This window comes from Pristis pectinata, chromosome 11, assembly GCF_009764475.1.
Source record: "Pristis pectinata isolate sPriPec2 chromosome 11, sPriPec2.1.pri, whole genome shotgun sequence".
Lineage (NCBI taxonomy): Eukaryota > Metazoa > Chordata > Chondrichthyes > Rhinopristiformes > Pristidae > Pristis > Pristis pectinata.
The window spans coordinates 14,123,661-14,138,679 of NC_067415.1; the positions used below are offsets into that span (position 1 = coordinate 14,123,661).

The window sequence follows — 15,019 nt, forward strand, 5'->3', positions numbered from 1 at the left end:
AATTTATGTTTAATTTACATTTTTCTTGTGAATGTTGTTTCTCTAATGCTATGTGCCTGTGATGCAGCTGCAAGTAAGTTTTTCACTGCACCTGTGCAAACACGTACTTGTGCATATGACAATAAACTCAACTTTGACTTTAGTTTTCTTTTCCTTAATAGATTCCTGTGCTGCTAAATCTGAGCCAGGCTGCTGATGTAAACCTGCCTGTGAAACCTCTGATTTTCGCCCTGGCAATGGGAGCCTGTCTGGGGGGTGAGTGACAGTATTGAATTAAGTCGCTCTAGAACATGATCTATTTTTGTAACAAGGGACAATAACATTGTTCCGTCAAAGTGCATGGCAGATGAGTTCCTGAAATTGCAACCTAAATGCGTGGAGTCATTTTTCCTGCCTCCAATACGTCATCATATTCAGTGGTGCTGTCAGTGGGAGAAGTCTCTTTCTACACAGGAACCTAATTATTGACAGAAAATCTTTGGAGAAGTTATCATATGAGAGTTTTTGTGTGATTGCTGGGTGTTCATTGGTTTCTTCCAGCTTTTATGAATCAGGAAATAAACAATAAAGACAGCATTGATTTCAGAATTTGTCGTCTATGTTTGATCTCATCAATTGTCTACACCTTACCAACACCTCATCGTGTGCCTGTTCAGTCCTCTTCCAGCACCCTTTGAAATGTTGAATCTCTACTTCCTCTTCATTTCTAAGAAGATCAATTACTTCTCAAAAAAATTACTTGTTTATTGGCAAACCAGCATTTCTTGTCCATACTTGATTGAACTGAATGGCTTGTATATGCTTTTGGAACTGTGCAATCTCATATAAGTCAGACTAGGTGAGGATGATATGCTTTTGTTCCTGATGACATTAGTAAATCAGATGAGGTTTAACAACAATCTGGAAATGTCGTGGTCACCATTACAGATACCAGTTTTTCTTTTTAATTCCAGATGTTATAATTACTGCTTAAATTTAGTCCCACAGTTGCCATTGCAGGATTCAGACTCATGACTCCACATGGATAGCCCAGTAGCCTGACTCCTAGATTTTGTGTCCTCATGAGTCTTCCATACTGCAGTGCTTTCCACTCAAGACTGAACCAGAGTTGGTATTTAATTTGAAGGAACTAATACCAGTTGCAGCTCCCCTCAACATTCAGAATTGGGACCATCTATCTCAATAAAGGTGGGGATGGAATGCGGGACTCTGTACATGGACAGGTACATGGATAGGAAAGGGTTAGAAGGATATGGGCCAACCACAGGCAAATGGAACTAGCTTAGATGGGAATGTTGGTCAGCATGGACCAGTTGGGTTGAAGGGCCTGTTTCCATGCTATATGACGAAAAACTCAGTAGGTCAGGCAGCATCTGTGGAAAGAGAAACAGAGTTAATGTTTCACATACAATGTTTGTCAGAACATTCTATGTGAAAAGTTAACCATATTTCTCTTTCCATAAATGCCCCTGACCTGCTGAGTGTTTAGAGTCATAGAGTCATACAGCTTGGAAACAGGCCCTTCGGCCCAACTGGTCTATGCTGACCAGCAGTCCCATCTAAGCTAGTTCCACTTGTCTGTGGTTGGCCCATATCCTTCTAACCCTTTCCTATCCATGTACCTGTCCAAGTGTCTTCTAAGTGCAGTTAATGTACCTGCCTCAGCCACTTCCTCTGGCAGCTCATTCCATATACATATACAGTTTCCAATAGTTTCTGTTTTTATTTCAGATTTCCAGTGTCTGAAGATGATTTTGATTTTCATCTGTGGATTGTCACAGTATAGAAGGCAGCCACAGGCCCACTGTTCCCGTGAAGCTTTCCAACTTAATTCCGATCCTTTATGCTTTTCCTGCAGTCTTAATTTTTTTGTTTTGAATACGTATTCAGTGGTGTAAGTGTGAAGCCTTGGCATGATAGTAATATTATCCCTACGTCAGAAATTTCAGTTTGACCTCTATCCTAGAAACATGAGCACAACTTCCACAGTCATTATAGTCTGACACTTTGGAATTATCTTCCCCATTCATTGTGCATTGCTGCCTCTCTTACTACCTTCAAAAACCTCCTAAAAATTTACCTCCAACCCTTTAGTTTTCCCTAAATCCTTCAGTTGCAGCCATGTGGCTAGACTGTATACATTCCATTTTTATGTATTGCCTGCCCAAGCAGTGTAATGTTATGGTAAAGATATATAAAGACTTTAATGATCAATGATGGGATTGAGATAAAACTACCGCGTACTCAGACCAGTAGTGGTAGACATGCATAATGCATTTATGTATTGTAAGGGATAAGATAAATGGACTGGTTTGAGGGATATATTATTTCTCTGAAGAATATTTCTTATGAGGAATATGTTTTAACATAAGGCTTCAAGCTTCGGAAGAAGAGAATGATGAATACATAATAGATGAATAAAAGCTAAGTCTTTTGATTACAGGTCCTCGTAGGCTGCCTCATTAAAGGCACAGCTGTGGTCAGAATAATAGGTAACAGTTTCAGAGATCGAGTACTGAGATCTCAAGTTCTTCAAAAAAATGCAATGCTAATGTAACAAAGATTTTACTTCATAGAACAGAAAAAAAATCATAGCTACCTAGTCTGTATCTAATCATGGATTGCAATCATTCCATTGGATTAATGACATCAGCCCACAGGATTACGTATTGCAGCACAAAATCTTAAAACTGCTAGACCCAAATGTTGGAAGCAATCACAGATTTGTGAGCAACTGGTTAATGAGGAGGACTGACTGCAATACTTCAGCCTAGTGATCTGATAACAAAAGGCATAGGTTTATGCTAAGGGATACAGTGTTTAGAGGGGACTTGAGGAAGAACTTTTCACGCTGAGAGTGGTTGAAATCTGCAATGCACTGCTTGAGGGGATGATGGAAGCAGGTGCTTTCACAACATTTAAGAAGCATCCAAAGGAGCACTCCAAGGTGTCGAAGACTATGGACCACGTGCCGGTAAATGGGATGGGTATAGATGGGCATGGTGGGCCAAAGGATCCGTTTCTGTGCTGTATGACTCCATGACTATATAATTGTTGAATGGCTCAGAGATAACTATAAAAGTAACCTGAAGCAGACACAATTAGTCCCCAGAGAACAGTGGGAGCTTTCATATTCCATAATGTTTGGCAAACAAAGCAGAGGGAACTGAAATGTTGGAGATGAACAAGCAAACAAGGAATATCATTGACATTCCCTGATTTTCCCTCAGTATGCTTTTATTACATGATGACAAAACCCATAGTATATGAATGTCCAGATTTATACTGGTGGAACTCTGATGTATTCCATTAGGGAAAGAGCTGGCAATCACAATATCTGAATGCAACAAATCTCATCAATGTGTATATGCACAAATTCACGTGGTGGGGATAACTACCTTTGTATGAATACCCAACAAAACATGTTGCATACATTGCAAAAGCAGGGTACACGAACACTACACAGCACCAACTGGTGGGTTTGAAGCTACCTGCCTAAATCTGAAAACTCAGTACAACAAAGATTGCCAAATATCTGTGAACATGTTATACTATTTCTCAATGTTGCAGCAAAGACTAAGAGAAATAATGACAGAAGACAAGAAATACCAGAGAGTATAACAAGTAGCTCAGACTTCTGATAAAATACATTAAGGTATCAAGGATTTCAAAAATCCAAAAATTTGGCAGGAGGTGTCTGTTATGGTATTGTTAGTAGCACAAATTGGAGACAGGGTAGACTGATATCCAACAAGTAACATATTTTGTGCAATGATCCAAGGAAATGCTCTCAGCAGATCAGAGGAGAAGACTGGTACCATTATATTTGCACTTCATTAAAATCAAATATTTAAACATGGCAGAACACATTTCACTTTAAACATACATATGATTAAGTTAATCAATTCCAAATAAAATTGTACATCTAACTGAAGCTGTAATTTGTGCAAGTGTAGCAGGCAAGACATTTCTTTTGATAGCCTTTTGAATGTTTCAGTTTCTTGGAGGCTTCAATGATTTTCTGGATATTGCATTCCAAATGAAGTCAGTTCAGATGCATTTGAACACAAATTCATGAAGTGTTTGAGCAAATAAACCCAATTAATGCTCCCATGGTCCAATGACAATAATGAGAAAGCAGTTCAATTTGCTAAACTAAACTTGTTGAAGAAAGCATGAGTTTGTACTTAAGCATAGTGGTTGTTACCAGGGGAGTAGATGAAAGGCCTGGTCTAACGACTTAGGAACCTATGTTTAACATAGAAACGTAGAAAACCTATGGCACAATTCAGGCCCTTCGGCCCACAAAGCTGTGACGAACATGTCCCTACCTTAGAAATTACTAGGCCTACCCATAGCCCTCTATTTTTCTCAGCTCCATATTAAATAATATGGCAGTCAAGGAATTTAAATTAATTAAATGAATCTGGAATATAAAGCTAGCATCAGTAATGCTGACTATGGAAGTATTAGATAGATATAAAGTCCCATCTGGTTCACTTCTGCCTTTTGGGAAAGGAAATATTATAATTGAACCCACTTCTATAGCTTCCTCTGGCAGATTGTTCCATATACCCACCACCTTCTGTGTGAAAAAGTTGCCCCTCAGGTCTCCTTTAAATCTTTCCCCTCTCACCTTAAATCTATGTCCTCCAGTTTTAGGCTCCCCAACCCTGGGAAAAGGACTGTGACCATTCACCTTATCTATGCTCCTCGTGATTTTATATACCCCTACAAGGTCACCCCTCAGCCTCCAAAGCTCCAGGGGAAAAAAAGTCCAAGCAGGTTGAGGGAACTCGGCCTTTTCTCCTTGTCTTCCCCGTAACTCAAGCCCTCCAGTCCTGGCAACGTCCTTGTGAATCTTTTCTGGGGATAAGTGGAGATGAATATTAAAAGCAGAACTTGCCAGTAATGTTCCCATCTTGTGAGTGAATTAAAAAATATTGCACATTTACAAAACCAGTGTATACATTGAACTAATATATAAATTAACATCTTTCTTTTTGCCCTCTTCAAAAGAAACCTGATAAATGGCTTATGCAGCAGATTTTATGGTAATCATTCAGGCCAGGAGATGGCTTTGACTCAGCTGTCCAATTGTTGATCAGATGGGAGGAAAACAAGGCCTCAGAGGAAAACAAGATGTCAGTGGTTGCTCAAATCAAGAATCTAGTCCGTAACTGGAGTCTTTTTACCAGGAGATGTTGAGGTACATATACTCCAGCAAAAGCAATGAATGGGTCTAATGTTTTTTAGTGAGGAATCTACTGGAAAAAAAAAGTCAGGTAATAGGAAGAATAACCCATAACAGAGAATTTTAAAAGAAAGAAATCACTCTTAGTTTGTGGCACACCTGACAAGGTCTGCACTTATTGCCTGTCCCAAACTGTGCTTAGCATACTGGGTCAACACAGGGAGCAGTTAAGGGTCAATAACATTGCTGTGGGTTTGAAGTGGGGACAACAGATACCTTTCTTCAAAAGATATTAATGAGCCAGGTGGGTTTATATGCAATCTGCAAATTTCCTGCTCACCATCTCTAATTCTAGTTTATTCCAAATCCAAATTTATTTCCCATCTGTTGTGTTAGGATAATGAACTTGTTCTTTATTTATGGACTCTTGCTCATTGTCAGTCATCTTGCCATCCCTATAAACCCTGATTGGGATGTGAATCACAAGAGAGATTTGGAAGAATGATCTAGAACAGATATTAGGAAAAGTAATGAAAAGTAATCACAGCAAAGATACCCAGCGAGAATGCAAAACTCTTGCCAGATTATTGTACAGCGATTAAATCACACAAAGATCTCCATAAAAAGATCTAGATGTAGTTTCCTGAATAGACATACATATGAACTAGGAGCACAAGTAGGCTACTTGACTACTCAAGTCAACTCCACCATTCAATAAGATCGTATAGACTGATCTGATTGTAACTTCAACTCTGCAATTCCATCTGCTTGCAGTGACTTAGAACATAGAACATAGAACAATTACAGCACAATTCAGGCCCTTCGGCCCACAAAGCTGTGCCGAACATGTCCCTACCCTAGAAATTACTAGGCTTACCCATAGCCCTCTATTTTACTCAGCTCCATATACCAATCTAACAGTCTCTTGAAAGACCCTAACATATCAGCCTCCACCACAATTTCCGGCAGCCCATTCCACGCACTCACCACTCTCTGAGTAAAGAACTTACCCCTGACATCTCCTCTATATCTACTCCCCAGCACCTTAAACCTATGTCCTCTTGTGGCCATCAATTCAGCCCTGGGGAAAAGCCTCTGACTATCTACCCTATCAATACCTCTCATCATCTTATACACCTCTATCAGGTCCCCCCTCATCCTCTGTCGCTCCAAGGAGAAAAGGCCGAGTTTCCTCAACCTGCTTTCATAAGGCATGCTCTGCATTCCAGGCAGTATCCTTGTAAATCTCCTCTGCACCCTCTCTATGGCTTCCACATCTTTCCTGTAGTGAGGCAACCAGAACTGAGCACAGTACTCCAAGTGGGGTCTGACCAGGGACCTATATAGTTTAACCCCTTTCTTATCAACTTTCTATCTACTTCTCCTTAAAAATATTCAAAGATTCTGCTTCCACTGCCTTTTGAGGAAGAGATTTCCAAAGACTTGCCACCCTTTGAGAGAGAAAAAAAAATCACATCATTTCTGACTGCTCATTTTTAAACAATGATACTTAGTTCTAGATTCTCTGACTGGAGGGAACATCTTCTCCACACCTACCCTCTCAAGACTCCTCAGAAAAGAAGGGGACATGCTATAACACAACTTCATAGGATGTCTAAATATTGAAGATAGAACTGTTATTAAAAACACATGTTCTCACCCAAAACAACAGAAATTTAAGTAAAGCTTCGGGTAATACTGGAGTCTCTTGAGAACTGTTGTTCTAATTTTCTGAAAATATTTGCAGAAAGTGCCGTATGTAGATCGAAGTTGTTACAATGGTCTATTAAAGGACCAGTTTACACAACCACTGATTGGAACATTCCTTTTGGTTCTGGTTGAAGCAGTTCTGTGAATTGCAGAGGTATTCAGATCAGGAAGTTTGAAGATTGGTTTCTCAGTTTGTGCTGAATGAACGGATCTCAGTGTGGTTGTTAGTAGAACTAAGAATTTGCATCCATTAATCACCTTTCGTATCCATATTTGAGCATTCCAACCAAAGAAGTATCTTCAAAGTGTAATCACTGTTGTAATATAGGAAATATTCCTGTCATTTTGTACACAGAAAGCTCCCACAAACGGCATTGTGATTAACAACCATACAATCGGTTTTTCATATAGCTGACTGAGGATAAATCTTAGCATGGACACTGCAGATAACTCCCATGTTAATCTTCAGAATAGTTCCTTGGAATCTTTTACATGCATCTGAGAGAACAGCCAGTTCTTCAGCTTAACACTGCATCTGGAAGACAGCTCTCCTGCCAATGCAGCATTCCCTCAGCACTACACTGGAATATCAAATTAAAATCTCAAGAGAGGAATTTAAACCCAGAACCTTCAGACTCAGACACATAGTGGGGCATAGTTGGCTGTAGCCAGCCTTTGTTCACTCAATGTAAGTTGAAGATCGGATTGAGTCTGGTCATGTTTCATTCTGTGGTAAAATCTGTAACTAGGCTCATATATGGCTGAACATGGGCCAGTTGCAGTTGTCCATAGAATGGTTATTTATTTAAGCAAGAATTAAATGCTCTGAGGAGAGGTGGGAAGAAAATAGATGCAAAAATAAATGTATATTTATATTTTACATATCTATCTTTTATATTTTCTTTCCTTATGCACTCAATGAATGCGGGCACTAGCAGACCGGCAATTATTAAAAAACTAAAAAATAACTGCAGATGTTGGAAGTCTGAAGCAAAAACAGAAAAAGCTGGAAACACTCAGAGGGTCAGACAGCATCTGTGGAAAGAAAAACAGAGTTAATGTTTCTGGTCTTCAAGGTTTTCCAGTTGAAGACCTGAAATGTTAATTCTGTTTCTCTTTCCACCTATACTGCCTCCTCTCCTGGATGTTTCCAGCACTTTCTGTTTTTTAAACCATAATTTATTGTTGATCCCCAAATGTCCTCTGAACTGAATATATTTGCAGGTCATTTCAGAGGGTAATTAAGAAACAACCATCTAGAATCAAATATAAGCTAGTCTAGAGTCATGTCTAAACTAATCTGGGTAAAGATAGTTGATATCCTTCCCTGAATCAACAAATTTGGCATCTACAACAATCTGGCAGGCATTTCTGATACTCACCCTGTATTTCAGAATTATTTAGTTATGCTTCTTGGATGTCATGTTGGGATTTAAACTCAGGTATCTGGACCAATAGGTTAGGTCTCCATATGCAGGCCTTGTAACTTAACCACTATGCCAGTGTACCCTCAAGTAAATGCAAACATTTTCATATTTCTATATTTCTGGTGTAGTGCTGCTCATTTTTAGACAGTTATTTTTTCTTTAAAATATGGTGAAAGCAAGTTGGCCAGCTTAAAGTTAGTACAGTGTGTGGCAGATAGGAGAGAAAAAGCTAGTTATAGCACTATAACCTAATCACCCCAACTCCTGTCAACTGCTATTGATTATAGTCACTGCTGATTGCTTTTTCCCAGTTGCATGGGGATCCCGTATACCAGACTAACACCCATTTAAGCAGGTGAGCATTGATTGAGTCTACTTGATGAAACAGTTGCAAGGTTCTATAGGGGCAATGGGCAGTGGAGAATGAATAAGAGAGTGGATAAATCTCTCTCGTTACTAAGGTTAATCACAACTGGAAGACAAATGCCCCAGTTTAACTCTCACTTAGCAATTGGAAAATATGTTGTTTGTAAGACAGGATGACAGGAAGTAACATCTGCAGATATACTGTTCATTTTGCACTGAAAAATGTGCAAACGTCTCAATTAAAATGAAATTACAATCTGTTGAATGGATGATTAAGTACCCATGTTAACGTTAATATTGCACCATTAGACAGTTACACATTGGAACTGCTGTAAGTGATAGTATTGTACATTTATGATGTGGACATTTCTGGCACAGCCAGCATTTATCGTCCATCTCTAATTGCGTTGCGGACAATGGAGCCGCCGCCTTCAATTGCTGAAGTTCTTCTGGTGAAGTGCTATCGGAAAGCGAGTTCCCAGATTTACAGCTGGCCTCATTAAAGGAACAATGACATATTTCCGAGTCATGGTGTGTGACTTGGAGAGCAATTGCAAGTGATGGCATTTCCATGTACTTACTGCCATCATGCTCCTGGATGGTAAAGGTTGAATCTAGAGGGTGTAATGAAGGGTGTATCAGGAGGCTAAAGAAATTTGGCATGTCCTCTTTGACCCTCACCAACTATTAACGGTGCACCATAGAAAGTGTCTTATCCAGATGCATCATGGCTTGGTATGGCAACTGCTCTGCCCGAGACCGCAAGAAACTGTGGAGAGTTGTGAGACACAGCTGAGCACATCACAGAAACCAGCCTCCCCTCCATGGACTCTGTCTACACTTCATGCTGTTTCGGTAAAGCAGCCAACATAGTCAAAGACCTCACCCACCCGGTTCATTCTCTCTTCTCCCCTTTCCCATCAGGCAGAAGATACAGGAGCCTGAGGGCACATACAACAGGCTCAAGGACAGCTTCTATCCCGCTGTTATAAGACTATTGAATGGTTCTCTAGTATAATAAGGTGGACTCTTGACCTCATAATCTACCTTGTTATGGCCTTGTACCTTATTGGCTACCTGCACTGCACTTTCTCTGTAACTGTAACACTTTATTCTGCATTCTGTCATTGTTTTCCCTTGCACTACCTCAATGCACTGTTGTAATGGAATGATCTGTATGGATGGCATGCAAAACAAAGATTTTCACAGTACCTTGGTACACATGACAATAATAAGCCAATTTACCAATATAATTTACCAATTTAGTAAGCCTAATTGAAATGGTGCTGTTCCTCAAAGCTTACGTTGAGCTTCACTGGCATTGTGGCTGAAGACAGAGTGGTCTGAGTGGGAGGGGGCAGAGAGTGAAAGTGACAAGTAGATGGTGCAACCAACTTCCACAAAGCCACAGAGTCGGATAGCAGAGAAACAGGCCCTTCGGCCCACCACGTCCATGTCAACCTTTTCTCCATCTGTCTTCATTAGGACTATATCCATCTATGGCTTGTCTATTTGAGTGTCTGTCTAAATCCCTCTTAAACATAATAATTGCATCTGATTCCACCAACTCCTCTGTCAGTGCGTTCCAGATGTCAACCACTCTTTGTGTCAAACAACTTAACCCTCAGATCCCCTTTAAAACTCCTTCCTTTCATCTTAAATGTATGCCCTCTTGTTTTTGATGTCTCACTCTTGATAAAAAGTCTTTGACTATCTGTGCCTCTCAGAATCTTATATGCCTCTTATCAGGATATCCTTTGGCCCCCCTTTGCTCCAGGGAAAACAAGCCTAGTCTATCGAAACTTTCCCCATAAGCAAAGTCCACCAATCCAGGCAACAACCTGGTGAATTACATCGGCTCTGTGTTAGGACTCCCTGTTGTGAACAGAATGCTTATCCCAGGTTCCATTCCGGCCGCTGTCTGTAAGGAGTTTGTACATTCTCCCTGTGTCTGCGTGGGTTTCCTCTGGGTGCTCCGGTTTCCTCCCACATTCCAAAGACGTACGGGTTAGGAAGTTGTGGGCATGCTATGTTGGCACCGGAAATGTGGCAACACTTGCAGGCTGCCCCCAGAACACTCTCTGCAATGAAGGTGCATTTCACTGTGTGTTTTGAAGTACATGTTACTAATAAGGATATCATATCTTATCTTAAAGAATGTCTGGGTGTTGGGGAGGGATGAGGCAAAAAAGCAGTTGTATCTGTGCTTGTCAGGAAAGTGCTAGAGGTGGGCGGAGAGGCGGGGAGGGTAGTTTTTGTTGGAGGTGGCATTCGGAATGATTCTGCAGTGAATCGGAGTATGGTTGATGAAATGGTTCAATTGACATTTTGAAAGGTGAGGAGCAACAGTGACACAATTGTAAAGTAGGTGGAAATGGGAGGGAAGTTGGGGTTATAATGGTTCAGGAATATAGAGGCTGAGAGCAGAATTGTGGAAAATAGAACCATGGTGGAGGAGAAATGAAAAGTTGTGGAAAAATACACATACCCATCATACACTTCAAGCCACTTCTGAACAACTTCACAATCAATGAAGTACTTTTGATATGAAGTCATTGTTTCAAATACTGGAAATCAGCAGTCACTTTATACACAGCAAATGGAATGAATGGATTACTAACAGCTGGTGATGGCTGAAGATTGAACTTTGCCCAAGGCACCAAGAAATCTCTCTGCATTTCAAGTAGTGCCCTGGATATTTTACTTTAGCCTGAAGTTATAAGAACACAGGAACCTATGGAGAAGGAGCAGGTGTACTACATGGGGCACTTCAGGCCTGCTTTGCTACTCAATAAAACTACTACTGATGGCCCCAGCTCCACTTTCCTGCCTGTTCTCCTATAAACCTTAATTCCTCTTTTGACTGAAAATCTGTCTATCTTGACCTCGGATAGATAAATGATTCAATAAAAAGGCAGATGGAACCAAGGTTGAATGTCAGTTCTGAAAGGTAGCATTTAGTTGCATAAACTGTGGGTGATTCCGATGGCACATTGTCCTGTTGCACCAAAATGGACAGGGGAATGGAGAGGATAGCAGAGGAAATTTGTCTTTGGAGGCTTCTCAGTCTAATTCAGGTGAGTTGCAGGAAGCAGTCGGACATCCCATTGCAGCTGCTTGTCTGGGCCTGACTAATTTCAACCAGCTCCAGCTCCGCTGGTGAGTGTGGGAATTGCTGTGGGGTGACTTAAAATGATTGGGAGGGGGTGCAGTGAGAGGTAGGCTGTCATGGATCCGCTGTACATTTGTGGGGTCGCCTGGAAGTGTCACTTTAGATTATTTGCTCAAATTTGGAGTGGAACTTTAACCAGTGAACTTCTCAAGTCCAAGGTCACTTTGAGGAAGATGTTAGGGCCTTACTGTAGAACATAGATCATAGAACATAGAACACTACAGCACAGTACAGGCCCTTCGGCCCACAATGTTGTTCCAATATTTTATCCTGCTCTAATATTTATCTAACCCTTCCCCCCCACGTAGCCCTCCATTTTTCTATCATTCATGTGTCTATCTAAGAGTCTCTGAAATGTCCCTAATGTATCTGCCCCCACAACCTCTGCAGGCAGTTCGTTCCATGCACCCACCACTCGCTGTGTAAAAAACTTACCCCTGACATCCCCCTTATACCTTCCTCCAATCACCTTAAAATTATGTCCCCTCATGTTAGCCATTTTTGCCCTAGGAAAAAGTCTCTGACTGTCCACTTGATCTATGCCTCTTATCATCTTGTACACCTCTATCAAGTCACCTCTCATCCTCCTTCTCTCCAAAGAGAAAAGCCCTAGCTCACTCAACCTATCCTCATAAGACATGCTCTCTAATCCAGGCAACATCCTGGTAAATCTCCTCTGCACCCTCTCTAAAGCTTCCACATCCTTCCTATAATGAGACGACCAGAACTGAACACAATACTCCAAGGGTGGTCTGACCAGAGTTCTATGGAGCTGCAACGTCACCTCGCGGCTCTTGAACTCAATACCCCAACTAATGAAGGGCAACACTCCATACGCCTTCTTAACAACCCTATCGACCTGCGTGGCAACCTTGAGGGATCTATGGATGTAGATCCCAAGATACCTCTGTTCCTCCACACTGCTAAGAGTCCTGTCATTAACCTTGTATTTTGCCTTCAAATTTGACCTCCAGTAAGGTGACTTATTATTACTTTTTGGTTTTGTATTTGAATAAATGATGTTTGCCATAAATGTATAAGGTTTACATTTTTGCATCTTTCATCAGAGCCATAAATATAAATTTGTTTTTAGTTCATCTTCAATTGCTCAACCAACAAATTAAGAACAGTATCAGGAAAGGCCATGCCATCCTTCTAACCTGCCCTGCCATTTAATTTCATGGCAGATCCACTCTCCCATTTGATTCCCATACCCTCCAATTCAGCTTCACAATGAAAAATCTATGGATCCCAGTCTTGAATGTACTCAAAAGTTGAGCATCCACGACATTGACTGTGATCAGACATTCCAAAGAGTCACAGCTATCGGTATAAAGAAAAATGTTCTTATCCCAGTTTTAAGGCAAGGTCCTTCTAATTGTAGATTCTCCAGCTTGAGGATATACTCAGCATCTCCCAGTCAATACCTCTCAGAATCTCCTTTGTGCTAGTCTTGGAATTGTTGGTTTGTTTTTGGCTTCTGAATGAAGATTCAGAATGTATGAAATGATTATTGATATTTCAGTTATTGTTTGCTCTGCGATTCTGATAATTTTTCTTCTCACTTCCAGGCAATGGGACATTGATTGGAGCTTCAGCCAATGTGGTGTGTGCAGGGATAGCAGAGCAACATGGCTATGGCTTCTCCTTCATGGCATTTTTCAGGTAAAACTTGTTTAAAAACGTTGTCAAATTGGAAAAATAAACAGCAATAATGCACTGAACAAACAAGTAATTAATTACAATTAAGGTAAGTGTGAAGTGATGCACTGGAGCATGAAGAATAAAGAAGTCATACACTGTTTGGATGATAAGTGCTTGTAGAGGGTAGAAGAGAAAGGGGTCTAGATGTACAGTTTGTAAATCACTAGATATACAAATAGTAGATAAAAATATAAAAATATACAAGTAGAGCAAATTAATAAAGACATTAAGAAGCAAATCAAGTACTGGGGTGCATTTACAGTGGGATAAAACTGAAAATCAGGGTCATTTTGTCTGACTTGTATTGAACCTTGGCTACACCAGGTTGGTGTGCTCTGCACAGTTCTGGTTTCCATAATGTAAAAAGGGTGCAGGAACATTGACAAATATGCAAAAAATATTTGCAAGGCTTAACTGAGAGAAAGGCTGGACACACCTGGGCTCTTTTATCCAAAAAGGGGAAAGAATGAAGGATGACATAATTGTCAGTGGAAGAGTTTGTTCAGGGAGATAAATATTTTATATTTATGTCCTCTCATTCTTTTTTGTTCCTTGAGGGGAAAGAAGAATGAGAGGCCATAAATATAAAATATTAATCTATTAACATCAATATATCCAATATGGAATTGAAGAGAAATTTCTTTACCCAAATGGCAGTGAGAATGTGAAATTTGATACCACACGGAGCAATTGAGGTGACTATTAGAGAATGATTTAAGGGGAAACTGGATAAATAAATCACAGAGAAAAGAAAAAAAGGATACTCTGATGGTGCTGGATGAAAAGGGAAGGGAAAATGTTTGTCTAAGTACTGGAATACACCAATTAGTCTGAATGATTTTTTGTATTGTAGACACGATGTAAAAAGAATATTGTGTTGTCATAGACAACCCAGTTCAGGGTTTTTCTTCTTTTGCCAGCACCGTTACCTCTGTAGACATCTTCAATGATTCCCCCCAATGGACAATTGATTCTCCCTCTGTGCAGATCATTAATGTACATGCATTTGAAAAGTTGTTGCTTATGATTTATGATGTTACTGTCAGTTTATCAATCCCGCACTCCTACTGGGTGAATGCACCTTTGACTTTTGCTGTCAATTGGTGAGTGGAAGTACTAAATTGGTCCATTTACCCAATTAACTACGGGAGCAAGTTTATGTCCATTGCTGAAGCAACAAGGAATGCAGATTGTGGCTGTCCAGCCTTGAAAACTCTTGCTACCGCAGCTCACTGCAGAATGCATTTCATTATCCAGCCAAATCTTTTGTATTAATCCCTATTTTCCAGAGAATTTGTGATATTCTCTGAGATGAAACAGATTAAATATTTACATATCATTAAAAAGAGAAAGACTTTCCTGGAGTTGCAGACCTGAGGATGGGGCTGCAGTTTCACAATAGTCTTTGCGAGGTGAGAGGGCGGATATTGCTACTTTCCTGCCATT

The 15,019-nt window shown here is 40.3% G+C and overlaps 1 protein-coding gene across 1 annotated transcript in view; it reads left to right on the forward strand.

The window, feature by feature from the left end:
- The window catches only part of oca2 (oculocutaneous albinism II), a 328,581-nt gene that overhangs the window by 266,340 nt on the left and 47,222 nt on the right, over positions 1 to 15,019 (forward strand). Inside the window, exons 22-23 of the mRNA XM_052026515.1 lie at positions 162 to 255; positions 13,441 to 13,534. Of these exons, the coding sequence (XP_051882475.1) occupies positions 162 to 255; positions 13,441 to 13,534 (188 nt within the window). The remainder of the gene's footprint in view (positions 1 to 161; positions 256 to 13,440; positions 13,535 to 15,019) is intronic.